The 16,090-nt window shown below is 31.0% G+C and overlaps 1 protein-coding gene across 1 annotated transcript; it reads left to right on the top strand.

Annotated features, from left to right (window-relative positions):
• Positions 1–7,047: 7,047 nt before the first annotated feature.
• LOC103838904 (sodium transporter HKT1) lies at positions 7,048–8,127 on the top strand. Its single transcript, XM_033278386.1, has one exon. It carries the CDS (start codon positions 7,048–7,050, stop codon positions 8,125–8,127), a length of 1,080 nt encoding a protein of 359 aa, XP_033134277.1.
• Positions 8,128–16,090: the final 7,963 nt, after the last annotated feature.

Genomic DNA, 16,090 nt, shown 5'->3' with positions numbered 1-16,090 from the left:
TTAAATACTATTATTTATTTTTTATTTAGTTTTCTTTTTAAAATTTTCCAAATAACATATATAATAAAAAGGAAATATTTATAAAGTTTAAAAAGTAAATTTAAAAACGAAAATATATGTATATATAATATGATTTCATTAAAAAGGAAAATTCAGAAAATAGTAATACTCCATTTAAAAAGAATATTTATAAATAACATAAATATACTTTTGAAGTAATAAAATATTTCATTTATATCTATATTTTCTTATATGAAAACATTATTTTTATATAATGTGAATACCAAAGCAAATCAAGTAATTACATAATATTTTAAAATAGCATAACACTATACTTTAAGGGGAATTTGCCAAAACTAACTCACAACTTGAGTTTAACTCCAAACCTATACCCAAACTTGAATCAAATGCAAAACTAACCTAAAAGCCTTGTGAAATTACAGCCCAGCCCCTTGTGACCAAACAAAAAAACAGAAGCTATTTTTACGAATATAGCCCTAGTAAGTCGTTCGAGTCGTCTGAGATTTTGGAAGTCGTCTGGACAACTTCAAAGTAAGTCTTCTGGTGTAGCTGATCTTAAAATAATTTATAAATTTTTTTAAAAATTTTTTGATAAGCGAAAAATTATAATCATGTAATTATAAACAGTTTTAAATGATATAAATTAAAATATAACAAAATTGAATTGTTTTCAACATAGATGAGTGTAGGTAGTGAATCATGGTATTCTTTGGTCTAGGGTTTGGCAACATATGTTGTAGTATTGTATGTATTCTTAGGGTTAGATTTTGGAAAGCTTAAATGTTTTTTTAAAAAATTAATTTTTTACCTATACATGTTTATTTTTGTGTATAGTAAACACTTTTGAAGTTTAATTTGATTTTATGAAGTGTTTAGTTAGTTAATTAAGTTTAGGAGTTATGTTTAGGGTGTAGACGACTTACATTTCAGTCGTCTGGTGAAGAAATTAAAACAGACGATTTACATGTAAGTCGTCCAAATATTCCCGCCTAATATTTTTTAAAAAATTATTTTCCCGCTTAAATAATTTAAACCAGACGAGTTACTTGTAAGTCGTCTGGAAAGTTTTCTATTTTAGTTTTCCGCTAAAAATATTTTAATTTCCCGCTAAAAATATTAAACTCTTCTGGACGACTTACAAGTAAGTCAGTCGTCTAGGAAGTCGTCTGAATCAAAAATATTTAACCTAATTAGATTTTTTGTCTCCCTATATAAAGAAAAATTTACACATTCTCTCTCCTCCTCACAAATGGCTGCAACAAAAATGTAATGTTCATCATTCTAAAACTCTTCAACCTCTCTCTAATCTCTTTGACTTGAAAACACCAAACTTTATATGAATTTTTCAGTTTTGTCTCATGTATTTCTTACTAATCTATCTCTTTTGCAGGTTTTTAATCAGATGGTACTCATCTTCCACAAATTTAACGGTAGATCTATTAATTTTAGATATGTATTTTTGTGTGTTCTATAAAGGTAGATTTATCTAATCCTCTACTCATTTTCTCTATTTTTAAGTCATTTCAACGTTTTTGGATATGCAGGTTTTTCAGATCTGGATTTGAAGTCCAGATGACTTTCATGAAGTCCAGAGGACTTCAAGGAAGTCTTCCAGATGACTTCCAGAAAGTCGTCTGGACTTCCACAAAGTCGTCTGGACTTCCTGGAAGTCATCTGACGAAGTCTCCCCTTCATAATAGATCTGAGCGTTTTGGTAAGTTTTTATGTCTGATTTTTCTTCATTTGGTAACTTCTTGTTGTATAAAGTTCTTACTTTTTTCCCAAACTAAAACTCTCCAAACCCACTATAATCTCTTTGACTTGAAAACACCAAACTTTATATAAATTTTTCAGTTTTGTCTCATGTCTTTCTTACTAATCTATCTTTTTTTAAGGCTTTAATCAGATGGTACACATCTTTCACTCGTTTAAAGGTAGATCTATTAATTTTAGATATGTATTTTTGTGTGTTCTATAAAGATAGATTTATCTAATTTTTCACTCATTTTTCTGTTTTTAAGCCATTTGAACATTTTTGGATATGCAGGTTTTTCAGATCTGGATTTGATATGCAGGTTTTTCAGATCTGGAAGACTTCTGGGACGACTTACTTGTTAGTCGTCTAAAATATAATGCACTAGACGACTTCCAGGAAGTCTTCCAGACTACTTCCACTTCAGTCGTCTGGACTTCCTGAAAGTCGTCTGGACTTCCTGAAAGTCGTCTGGACTTCCTGAAAGTCGTATGGCCTTCTTGGAAGTCGTCTGGACTTCCTAAAAGTCGTCTGGACTTCCTGGAAGTCTTCTGATAAAGTCTTCTTCCATATCAAGTGGAGTCCAAGCTTGTCTTTGTAGAGGAATGATCTATAATAGTTTTGTTTGTGGTTTTTTTTGTGAATTGCATGTCTACTCTTTTAGTTGTGAATTTTTTGTAAAATCAGTAATAATGTTTCCCAAGATATAATACATGTGCTAACAATGTGTTTACACATTTACAAATTAATGAAATAATAGACTTCAATAGCCTTTTTCTTATCTTTAGATCTCTCATATGCAAGAATAAACTCCACTGGCCTTTTTCTCATATTAATAAACAAGAATGTTGGTAGCTTCATATTGATACAACATTTTAAGAATCATTTTAAGAATCATTTTAACCCTTCTTCCAACCCATAACAATAATCATCATTATTGTCTATAACAATAATACTTAAGAGATGGAAACAAACAATAGTAACTAGTCAATGCATATCATATTTTTTTTTTTAAGTTTGCATTGAAAAACTTAGTCAAATTTAGTAAAACTAAGGGAGAGAACATATTTTGTAAATATGAGTTTTACATATCTTGAAGTTACTTATCACTCTTAAAAATACAAGTTATTCAAAAACTAATGTAGAAGACTTAAAAACTAGCGGAGAAGACTTCCACTGAAGGCTTCTCGGATCAGTTAGAAACTTAAATTAACGTGAATGTTGGTAACCTCATAAATATCACCAATTAAGTTATAAATTTCATTCAGTAGCCCAAATATTCATTAATAAACATGAATTAACAAGAAAATGTTAAAAAAGTCTTTATAGTTTTAGAGAAAATGCAAGTTTATTAAACATTGACGCAAACGACATCCATGGAGGTCATCTAGTAGACTTCCAGAGAGCCGTCCATTTAGGTCGTCGCGGACAACTTCAATCTAAGTATTCCAGATGACTAAAATATAAGACGTCTGGTCAACGCAGAGGTTATTTTTGCAATTGACTTTGAAATCTGTTATTTGAGACGACTGAAAAATAAGTCATCTACTTTTGTTTGGCTAAAAAAAACTCCAAAAAAGCTAGACGACTTACATTTCAGTTGTCATAGATTAGTTTTGCATTTGACTGGATTATTTCAGAAGTTTGACTTTCCTGGACGACTTTCATTTCAGTCGTCTCGTGAAAATTAAAATATCAATATTTTCTTAAAACTAGACGACTTTCAATTAAGTCGTCATAGGTTAGTTTTTCAATTGAAAAAAAAACTTCAATATTTAATTGTATATAGACGACTTACAATTCAGTCGTCCGTCAGACGACTTACTTGTAAGTCGTTCAGGATTTACGAGGTTTGACCAGAATCTCGGAATAAAATCATGGACGACTTACATGTAAGTCGTCGGGCGGGTGACTGAATTGTAAGTCGTCTGGGTATAATTAAATATTAAAGTTTTTTTTTCAATTGCAAAACTAACCTATAACGACTTAATTATAAGTCGTATAGTGTTAATAAAATATTGATATTTCAATTTTCACCAGACGACTGAAATGTAAGTCGTCCGGGAAAGTCAAACTTTTGAAATAATCCAGTCAAATGCAAAACTAACCTATGACCACTGAAATGTAAGTCGTCTAGGTTCTTTGGAGATTTTTTTGTAACCAAACAAAATCAGACGACTTAACTTTCAGTCGTCTCAGAAAACAGATTTCAAATTCAATTGCAAAAATAACCTCTGCGTTGACCAGACGACTTCCAGGTAGGTCGTCTACTGCCAGACGACTTCCCATGTAAGTTGTCTGACGAACAGATCTGGAAAAAAATTTGATTTCATACCTTAAATTGGTGAGAAAACTTCTTTAGCACACATAAGGCTTCTCCAAGCACACAGAATCTCAAACGAAAGTGACCCACCCATAATCGTTAGCTTCTATGACTTTATGAACCATAAAAAATGTAAAATCAAAATCTTGGGTTTTTTTAGCTTAATGTGGAGAGAAAGTGAGAGATACGTTGTGTTTAGTTCATAAGAATGGAAAAAGAAGAAGGGTAACTCGATTTTGGGAGCATTAAGAGCTTCAAATTGGTTGTTCATGGTGGTTAGGGTATTGATGACAATGGCAATCTTGTAATTACTTGAAGATGATGAGGGTGAGAGAGAAAAATGTCATTTTCGGAAAAAAAAAATTGATGGCATTTTCGTGAAATATATGAACTTGTGGGGTGAATAAGGCAAAACCAATTTCCAAAAAAATGAGAGGTTAGTTTTGTGTTTGACTTTAAGTTGTAGGTCAATTATGCAAAAAATCCATACTTTAATGAGGGAGATATATTATATTTTATCATTATTAAAATTATATGTTTTCCTAATATATAATTTTATTTTAAATTTTTTTATGTTTGTAGAACTTAATATATAATCAAGATACCAAAGCAAATCTAAATTCTCATTTTAAAATTATTTAAAATAAATTTCAATTTACCATTCAATAAATCTAAGGCATAAAAGTATTTAGAATTTATAAAATATTTTAATTATTTTAAATTTATATGTGTTCATGAACTTCCAAAAATGTATGAGTTACTTATGTATGTACATATATATATGCATGAGACTTGAGAGTATTATCGTCATATTAATATATGTAATTTAGAATTAAACACTTTAGTTTATTTTTTATTTTATTCTAAGCATAACATATCTTAAAGTATACATAATTTTCCTAAAATATATTTACATATTTAAGATAACAACCAACCTAAATGCAAATAAGAAAATTAATAATTTTTTTAATATATTTAGAAAACAAAATTTAATAGTTGAATTCAGAAAAATAAATGCAATCGAATATATCCAAATGACAACTAAATCGACTGTAAGCAAAAACCCGACTAGATATAATATATCTAAAATAATACGTCTAACTAAAGTAATAAAATATTATTAATTTAAAAATTAAAATAAATAGCAATCAATTATTATAATATTATTTTATAAATATTTATATCCGTGCATGAGCACGGGAAAATCAGCTAGTCCTAATTAAATGACACCTAAGCATGATCTCTTTTTAATTAGTACAACTTAGAGTTCCAACTTTTTAAATGATCCTCAATTAATATATAGGAGATATTTATATCAACGACCATAACTTTCTCTTTAAAAGAATACTACCACAACTCTACGGAGAAATATAATTTAAGTTTAAATATTTATACAAGATGTATTAATTGGTGACAGCTTGTCCTGTGAGAATGCTGTTAAACGGTGAGGTCCTGGGTTCGAGACTCACCGACAACCCGCCCCGTAGTCCCCAGGTTCGCAGCGCACCGACTCCAACCTCTCTATTATGTGTTCTCTCTGACTCCATAATTAGGTTGTTGGTGAGTCTCGAATCCATGACATCACCTTTTAACATTATTCCCACAGGACAAACTGTTACAATTGATCACTCTGTTTTTGTGTGTGATTGAGTCCCTTAAATGATAAACTAGGTCGACATTTTAAAGTTCCGGAAAAGAATTATCTTATTGCTTTCAAAAAACATAATCCTCCTTTAATAAGAATACAATCTAACTAACAATAAACAAAATATGATATATATCTTTATATCCTCCTTTAAATAGAGCATGAAGATCACAAATGTTCAACTTGAATTATAGTGTATGGAAAGGACGACCAACAAGTATTTTGAAAAAAATATTTGCCAACTGTACCGTGGTGGATATATACTTTGTTCGAACGATTTCAGTTTTTATGTCATCTCTAATAAAGTAATAGTCTAACTCCACATGTTTTACGCTCATGAAACATAAGATTAGCTCCGATATGAACCGTCTGTACAATACAAATCCATCTCTCTAGAATACATCATGCTTCTTCGACTTCCATGATACATGAGAGTTTCCCAACTGTACCAACCACCCATTCAAAGATATCCTCATAATTTTACCAACCACCCATTTTTTTATCGGTATACTCTTAAATAACTAAACCTCAAAAGTATCTCTTAAATAACTAACCCTTAAAAACGTAAGTTAATAAAATAAGTAATTTATTTTGTTGTTTTAGAATTAGATAATTTTTAGACTGAACTGATAAATATATTCTAGACAGACATTTATATTTCGAGTTTGCACTTATATTCTATAACATCTTGATATATTACATTTGAACATTAATCTGTGAATAGAATTTACCGGTGATTTTTTAATTGATTCTTTGATATGTATATAGAGTGAAATCATTTTTTTACAAATGACTATTTTTTTAAATTGTCACTTATGTAATTCACCGAATTCATAGAAGAAGTTAAAAAAAAGAAACAAAACACATATCAATGAAACATAAACAAAAACACAATTTTATAGAGGTAGAAAATAAAATCACTTATGCAGATTCAATAGTAAACAAATCGAGAGAAGAAAAAATAATCCCCTTTTGTCATTTTACAATCAATGTTGCCTATCTGGTTTTTGTGATTATGTCACCCGCAAAACTTAATTTCTTTTATGTATATGAAATCTTTAAAATAATTAAAAAAAGTTGTAATACCTTAACTTTTCAATAACGATAATACATTTAAGAAATCAACATTTGTATTCGTCATTTTACAATCGATAAAAATCGTAGTATTGCAAAATGTTAAATCCTATTAATGAATTAATATTAGTATAAAAATTCACTACGCGCATTCGCGCGGGTTATCATCCAGTATATATATAACCTATGCCCAATGATAAATTCCTAAACCGATTCTAAAATAAAAACAAAATGGAGAGAGTTCTGGCACAATTAGCAAAAATTCGTTTGCAACTTGCTAAATTTCGTTCCCCTTTCTTCATCTACTTCTTCTACTTCTTTTCCTTTTCGCTTTTAGGGTTCTTGGCACTCAAGGTCTCAAAGCCAAGAACTACTTCACGTCCTCATGACTTGGATCTCTTATTCACTTCAGTCTCCGCAATCACTGTATCTTCCATGTCCACCATTGACATGGAGGTCTTTTCCAATACTCAACTGATCATCATCACTATCCTCATGTTCCTCGGTGGAGAAGTCTTCACTTCTTTTCTCGATCTCTACTTCTCTCATTTTAGCAACTTCGTCTTTCCGCATAACAAAATTAGACATCTTATGGGCTCCTTAAATATAAAGCCTCCGACAGAGGATAGGCGTCGCGACCTTGAGAATATTACAGATCATCTTAAGCGTCCTAGCCAGATCAATGAAAGGGCGTCTAAGTATTTGTACTCGGTGGTTCTTGGTTATCATCTTGTTACAAACCTAGCAGGCTCCGTTTTAGTTCTTGTGTACGTAACCTTTGTTAAGACGGCGAAGGTTGTTCTTAGTTCCAAAGAAATCTCACCTGTTACCTTCTCCATCTTCACAACGGTCTCCACTTTTGGAAACTGTGGGTTTGTCCCGACAAAAGAGAACATGGTCATCTTTCGCAAGAACTCGGGTCTTCTCTGGCTCTTAATTCCTCAAATATTCATGGGAAACACATTGTTTCCTTGTTTCTTATTTTTGCTCATATGGGGGCTTGATAAGATCACGAAGCGCGAGGAGTTTGGTTACATTCTCAAGAATCACAAGACAATGGGATACTCTCATTTACTCTCCCTTCGTCTGTGTGTTCTTCTTGGTTTGACGGTGTTAGGGTTTGTAATGATACAGTTTTTTGTTTTCTGCACCTTTGAATGGAACTCTGTGTCTCTTGAAGGAATGAATCCGTACGAGAAGTTGGTTGGTTCGTTGTTTCAAGTGGTGAACTCCAGACACACTGGAGAAAACATTGTTGACCTTTCTACGCTATCCCCGGCCATCTTGGTACTCTTCATCTTCATGATGTGAGCTCTCTCTCTCTCTCTCTCTCTCTCTCTCTCTCTCTCTCTCTCTCTCTCTCTCTCTCTCTCTCTCTCTCTCTCTCTCTCTCTCTCTCTCTCTCTCTCTCTCTCTCTCTCTCTCTCTCTCTCAATATATATATATATATATATTTATTTATTTTGTGCTTTCCCAATATTCCCACTTTCAGAATCAAATGGAAAACATATCAAAACAAATTACGTCGAAACAAATTGCTCATTTATTTTATTAAATACTTTCAAAAGTTCGATTAGATAATTTAAATATTTTTGTGCTTTCCCAATATTCCCACTTTCTAACTTTTCACAGTGTTCTTATTTCTGATCTGCTGATCAATATTTTAGACCAATATTTGCCTTCATCCTTATATTAACCGCTCATTAAGAGGTGAAAATATTCATGACTAATTATGTGAATCCCATTTTGCAGTTGGGTGCGAAAATAATAGAGGTGAAAATAGTTTCTTTCTGTCTGATTTTAAATATATTTCATGTTAGTTAAATTGCATATATGACACACATACGCACATACGCACATACAGTAGAATATTTATAAATTAATATTCGATAAATTAATAATCTTTTTAAATTAATAAATTTTGCCGGTCCCAACTTAGACCAGTTCAAAATTTGACACAAATCGATAAAATAATAAAATAATAATATCTTTAAAAATTCTATGTAAATATATGATTCCATTAAATTATAAATTAATAATTTATATGTATACATATTTTATATAAGTAAGAACCTATTATTATATTGTTTGTTTTATATTCACAATGAAATTATCTTTATATTTTTAACTCTTAATATATTTTGATGAGTTTTAGTAATATTACATCTAAAACCACATTTAAGTTATATGCAATATATATTATATACACCAAATAATATAATAAAATTAATATAAATTTCAAATTTCAAAAAAAAACAATTAATGCCTATACACCAAAATCAAATAAATATATCTTAAAATAAATATATCTTAAATATAAGAAATCTAAATAAGGTAACTTTTATAAATTAATATCTCTATAAGTTAATAAAATTTTAAAATCCCAACATTATTAATTTATAGAGGTTCTACTGTATATATATACATATACTTTATAATTTGCAAATAAATAATTTAATCTGATTGTTTTGATTAATTATTAGTTTTTTTAACTGATTAGTGTTATATAGTAGTATAGTTGCTTATGCTTACTTATAGTCAACTGTTACCAATTTTTTATTCAGATAAAATCGATAACGTTTGACTGACACAAATTCAAATTTGGTTTCGTCAAGCTAATTTATTAGACGACAATTTATATGCATCTGTTTTTATACTGAAGTCATACTCTTATTACTGATGTCAATTTGGTAGACAATATGGACATTGATTTCTTCTCATAGACATGTACACGAATATAATTTATATCGGCGATCTATGTGTACGTGCATTAACATTTGTGGTTGCATTAATGCAAGCGTTCTCACGATATGAATATGTCATGGATAAAGATAAATGTAAATTATTTGACATGGTTTGGATTACCATTAAATCATTTAGCCACCTTTTATATAGTGGAACAAACTTTTCCTGGCAATGAATTTTAATACGTTTTCACTGAAAAGGTAAAAATGTGATTCTTTATTTTATTATTCAAGCACGTGTCTATTAATCATGCGCTTATGAGAGGGTGGTGCACCCAAAACTACTGATTTACTATATGTATATGTTTTCTGTTAACCACAATATGTATGTAATAATATTATATTTTCGTATAAGATTCGCCCTTCAAGGTAATGGAGGATGTCTAATAGTCCAATATACCACCATAATTTGGTTTCTATATTTTTTTTTGTTAGCAATCTACCACCATAACTAGAAATCACTATTTGCGTGTTTATACGGCCAGCCCCGTATCACCTAAAGTATGTAAGAATAAAAAATTAGGAAGAAAACAAATTATGGTGGTAGTAAATTTGATGCTTCTTTAGAGTGTATATCGTGTTCCATATTGGATATAGTTTCAAAAATAATATTTTTTAAAACATATTTGCAATTATTTACATTTTTTTTAATTTTTTTTTTACATATTTGAATTAACAATATTTACGATGAAGATATGTGGAATCGTTCGTATATATTCGACAATTATCTTCATATTGATTGGTAATATCATTAAAAGTTAGTAAAGTAGTTATATAATTTTGTGGAGATTATATTCTTATAGATATTAATCCGTGTTAGATCTCTAAATGTTGTGTACATTTGGATATTCTACACTTGAACATTTTATTTGAACTACACAGTTTTATGAAACTTTTTTCAAAAAAAAAAAAAAAAAAAAAAGTTTTATGAAACTTGACAATGTATATCACTGTGTTTTTTTATAATGGTTACATGTGTATATTATTTTTACAAAATAATTCAAGAAAAGTTATAACATAAATTATGTATGCTAAAATATGTAAATGCAGATGCCAGTATATTTAAATTTCAACAGCAAATGGAGGATAAGAAAAGAATATACTTTGTGATTTTCTTTAAAAGTTATATTAACTGATTAAAGTAAATATTAAATAAAACATATTAAATTATTAATAAACTGGTCCAACAATTTTTTACATTATATTTTTTAGAATAGTTCTATTTTAATAGAGTAGTGTCGTTTAATGAAAAAAAAAGTGTAATATTTAAGTATGTCATTGCGTTCACTAGGTATCTCCCTCCATACACGTTGTTTATGCCGTTGACCACCATAAAGAAGTATAAGGAAGAGGTAGAGGATCATACTGGAAATGAAGAGAAAAGAAAGAAGACTGGATTCTTCGTGTCACAACTTTCGTTTTTGGCAATATCCGTCTTTTTTATTTCAATCACTGAAAGCCAAAATCTACGACGAGATCCACTCAATTTCAACATCCTTAACATCACTCTCGAAGTTATCAGGTATATAGTTATTAATTATTATCTGTTTTGTTTTATATATATACAGCATGTAACTATATCTATATATGATAACAAATGTTCTTATTGACCAAAAATATACACTTTTTTATTAGCATAATAAAATTTAACATAAAAATCAAACAGAAAAGTATATATTTGTAAATCCTTGATAACAGATAAGAAAAAAAAATCTATTTTAGTTAGCAAAAAAAAAAATCTATTTTGGCATATCTGTTTATTTCATTTGGTTTAAAAACATGACAATTACCACTAACTAACAAGAGGGTTTCTAAACACGTGTATAGACGATCTTATGTATTTTATATGAATTGTTGTGCCGGCTATATATAAGCAGAAATCTTTTAAAACATTTATCATAAGATACAATAAAATCTAATATATCACTCCATTAAAACTAATATTATTGCTGATACAACAAATAAATTATTCTTATGGCAGCGCATTTGGAAACGTGGGGTTCACGACCGGTTACAGCTGCAAAAGGCGCCTAGACATCAACAATGGTAGCTGTAAAGACACCAGTTATGGGTTTGTTGGACGATGGAGTCCCAATGGAAAATTTATACTTATAATAGTAATGTTGTATGGTAGATTTAAGCAGTTCACAGCCAAATCTGGTCGACCATGGATACTTTATCCATAAAATGTTATATATATATGTTAATTTATATAATACAACTAATCTTGTATGTCTATAGTTTTACCGTTTTTGTTCTTGTGTTATGTTAATGTAGTATACAAGCTTGTTTGTAGTTCTCATATATCGTTGATGTAACATATATAATGTTTTTTTTCTGTTCACATCCATATATAGTAAAGTTATATGTATAATATTATACGAACATAACCAGTCATATTCACACAAAAAAAAAAAAAAACATAACCAGTCACTAATATTTAGTTTTATATGCCAAGGCATTTAGATAATCTCGTTGGCTTGGTTTGGATTTTGGTTTTCTCTGTTTTAATAAATTTATCCCAATGTTATACCCAACTTAAATTTGGGCTAGTTCGGTTTGGAAACTTTAAAATCCTGTCTGGGTTATGGCTAAGATTTCTCCTCCCAAATGAACCAAAATTGAAACTCCAAAACGGTTTTATGAAATTTTGGCTTTAAACTATTTGATTAATACTGAAACAAAGAGTCACGCTGCACGCACTGGTACGTTTTCTCTCTAAACCTGAGATCTATTTGTTTCACCTCCTCTGTTGCATCTCTAAGCGTCGGCTCCCTCCCACCGGTATGGTAAAGAAAAATTTCCCCCCAAAAACTCCCTCCTCGTCGTTCCCACACTGGGAATGGTCAGCCCAAAGCCTCATCCTTAATTTCAACCCCAACGTCTACGCCTAAGTCTTAGTCGTACATGAGAGCTCGTCCTCTGCTCCAGCCTTCCCCGCTATGGAATTGGCAAACCTTGATGTCTAAGCTGCTTCTCCAGAACAGTATTGGTCATTCCAGCAACCCAATTGCTTGAAACATCAACTCGAAAAAGTTAACTTCCTAGATAAGACTCAAAACATTTAAGACCAAAAACTATTGAGAGTACAAATGAAAAGTTCACTATATCGGAGCTGGTAATATTTATCAGCTTTGAACGATTCATTTTTAATATCTCTCGAGTTTACTTGACCGGTAAGTGACCATTATGTGTTGAACTAATCGGGCTTTGATGTAAACCAGGGTTACATCTATAACATAGCTTCATTCTCTACATAAATAGTTTTTATAAATAGTTTTTTCCCGTTGTGTTTTTCTTTGTCGTGAATGTCTGGTTGACCATGAATAACTTAGAAAATACAACATGACCTTCCTTATCATAAGAAAGGGTCACATTTCACACTCAAAAGGTGATTTTTAATTAGTTTGTATTCTAATTTGTAATACTCCACATATTTTACAAATTTTACAAAAAGTGTATCGTAGTAGTAAAGTTCGTAGATTCTATTTTTGGGCGTTACGAAACAGTTTCATCATGGTTGTATCCTAGAATTCAAAGTGATTTATTGAGTTAAGGAAAGAGATTAAATCTTGACTCCGTGAATTCGTCTATTTATATGTGATTTCTTAAACGTTTTCAGTCTATATTGTCGCTTTATATGTTTCCATTTCGTTATTTTCAATTAGGATTTTCGCGGTTTTATAATCTTCACTCAATAAATCCATTTTCTGCTTATCACATGAATCAGATTGAATATTGTGAACGCTCTTTAGCTATTGTGCAAAACGTTTTGATCTATAAGATGAATCGTATTAGAAAATGATTTATGCTATAGTCTCTAACAGGTTTGAGATCTCGTTTTCCTAAAAAAGAAGTAAAAACAATATTTGTGATAAAACAATGTTCGAGAACACATTTTGGCGAGTTTTGGGAACAACTATTAAAAGTTTAAGAAAGCCTTAGACGATTTTGGGAAAAACTATTAAAGTTTAAAAACACTTTACGTGATTTCTGAGAACGTTTGTTATATATATAGCGACTTATATATTAAAGATTTCAATCAAATAATCATGAAATATTTTGTTATACGAATAGAACCAATGGGATGACAATCCTAATTGAGAATGTTCATCCATTTACATGTAAATATTATTGTTGGGCCTGATTTCGGTCAGCTAATGATTGGGCCAAGAATGATTGAAGACTAGAGACAGCCTCGATTCATATCGAAGAAGCCAGCCCGTTAGCAAGAAGAAGAGGAAATTGACACGGTCAAACCGAGATCCTAAGGATCTCTAGATAGTTGAGGAGGTTCCGGAAGAGCACGTAGCTATAAGACGAGGGAGGACCGAAGTAGAGAGGACACATGAAACCCTAGCGACTTACGCAAAACACATTGACCTCGACCTCAAGCTCTCTCATTCTCAAGTTATATTTCGATCTCATTTTATCATTGTGGTCCATCAACCCTTATCAATAAAAGACCATTTTAGTCAACCGGAATCTGATTACATTACCCTGAAGAGTGACTTTACTCTTTTAAATAAAAGGTTTAGTTGTAGTACTTAGGGATCGAATCCACAGAGAGCGTGCACACATAATAGACTCAAACAAGTCGCAATTAAGCTACGCAATAGAATAATAAAGCAGTAAATAATCAGTAAATAAATGTGAACAAGGTAGTTGTTCAGTTGATTAATTGATGAGTTGTTTGATGGAAGGAAGGTTGCTAGACTCAGAAAGTTTTTGCCAAATAATGTGGCAGAAAAGAAGAACAAAAGAATATGCCAAACAATTTTAGGTAGAAGTTTGAAGACAAAAATATATTTTTGAGAAGCTTATTTTGCAAAAGTAGTAGTTCAAATAAATAAAAGTTAACCTATTCTCTTCATTTTTTTTTGCTTATTTTAAAATAGTATGATGAAGATGTTTTAAATAGCACACATAGTTTGCTAAAATTCTTTCTTGGTCCTGGTAAGCAAGAAGAAAATAATATATTTGTATCTCAACCTAGGAAATCAACAGGTTTGTTGAAGAGATTCAACACCTCAAATTGAAATGTAATGGAGACTCTTATGAATCTCAATAAGAAGTTGCAATTTGAATATTCAAACGAGAGGTGAAATAATAATTTTATGAGCACACAATCGAAGTTGAAAACATACTCAACAATAAAGATAATTAGAGTTAATAGAGAAAGTGAATCTGATGGAACAATTGATGTGTTATGCAAAGAATATGAAATTATCCATTAAACCACTGCTCTGTGTTCACCTGAATCTAACATAGTGGCAGAGCAAAACAAAATAATCCTCAAAGGTGATGAATGTAATATTAAATCCTAGAAAATATGGGGGAAACATTGTTTACCACAAATTAAATCCTTAGAATACTGTTACATCATTTGAGCGTTGGAAAGGTATTGTACATCCTTACAAATACCTAAATGTGTGGGTGTGTCTCGCAAAACTCACAATTCCACCACCTAAATATGTCACAATTTGTTTTAAAAATGTTAATTGCAGTTTCATTGGATATGTATACAATAGTGGTTCTTATTGGTTTATGATTTTGTATATCCATATTAATAAATCATGAAACAAGAAATTTATCTTTGTGGTCACATTTTCACAAAAAAAGAAGAAAAATCCAAAATGAACTCGGGAAGAAAAAGATGCAGTCACCTCAAACGAAAGAGAAAATTACTTACGGCACATCATTTAATGATATAAAATTGTATAAACATGAATCTAGTTATATAAAATGAGTTATGGTGACAATTTATTGGTATTTTTTCTTCTTAAAAATGAATCAAGAAATTTCATTGGGGCAATATTTACACCAGGCGCACATTCGTCGATAGAAGCGGTAATAGCAAATAAACTATATTATCAAAAAATCGTACATGATATTTAAAGCTGTGAAACTCGATCACGCTCCACTCGATGGCTGTCTACTGTCGAACGGAAGGATCACACAAGCGAGTGTTCACCCGGTGTTCACCGCACCACTCCGTTAATGAGGAGTGGTCGCTATATCTCACCGGGGCCAGGATTGAACCGACAATATACTATGCCTTCAACGGATGAATTCACAATCCGAGCCATCGTCTTTACAACTCGATCACCTAGCTTCTCTCTCACTCTACAATACATCTGAGTGCTGATCTAACAAGATCCTAACCAGCTCAGCTCATATTTATCCTAGTCTAACAGTCACACGTGCGCACACTTCACACGTGAGATCAACTAACTCGAGAGAGAGAGCCGGTTCTAATTGATTACAAGCTTAACCGACTAAACCAAATTTAATCACGCTATACAATTAGAACCTAAACCAATGAATAGAAACTTGACTATATCCAAAAAAATCTCCTCCTTTGGCAAGTCTTCACTCATAACAAGCTTAGCTGAATCCATGTTCATGACTCTGAACATAATACTTTCACGACCATGTACCTGATCACTGCGAAGCTGTAACTGCTCCTCCTAGGAACTCTTCACCGAGCTCCTCCTTGAGTCCTTGACCGGACTCAATGACTTATTGCG

This window comes from Brassica rapa, chromosome A09 (assembly GCF_000309985.2).
Source record: "Brassica rapa cultivar Chiifu-401-42 chromosome A09, CAAS_Brap_v3.01, whole genome shotgun sequence".
Classification (NCBI taxonomy): domain Eukaryota; kingdom Viridiplantae; phylum Streptophyta; class Magnoliopsida; order Brassicales; family Brassicaceae; genus Brassica; species Brassica rapa.
This window is presented reverse-complemented; position numbering and strand designations above follow the sequence as displayed.

Excerpts from the sequence above, each read along its gene's own strand:
- LOC103838904 (XM_033278386.1), top strand. The coding sequence starts at position 7,048 with ATGGAGAGAGTTCTGGCACAATTAGCAAAAATTCGTTTGCAACTTGCT.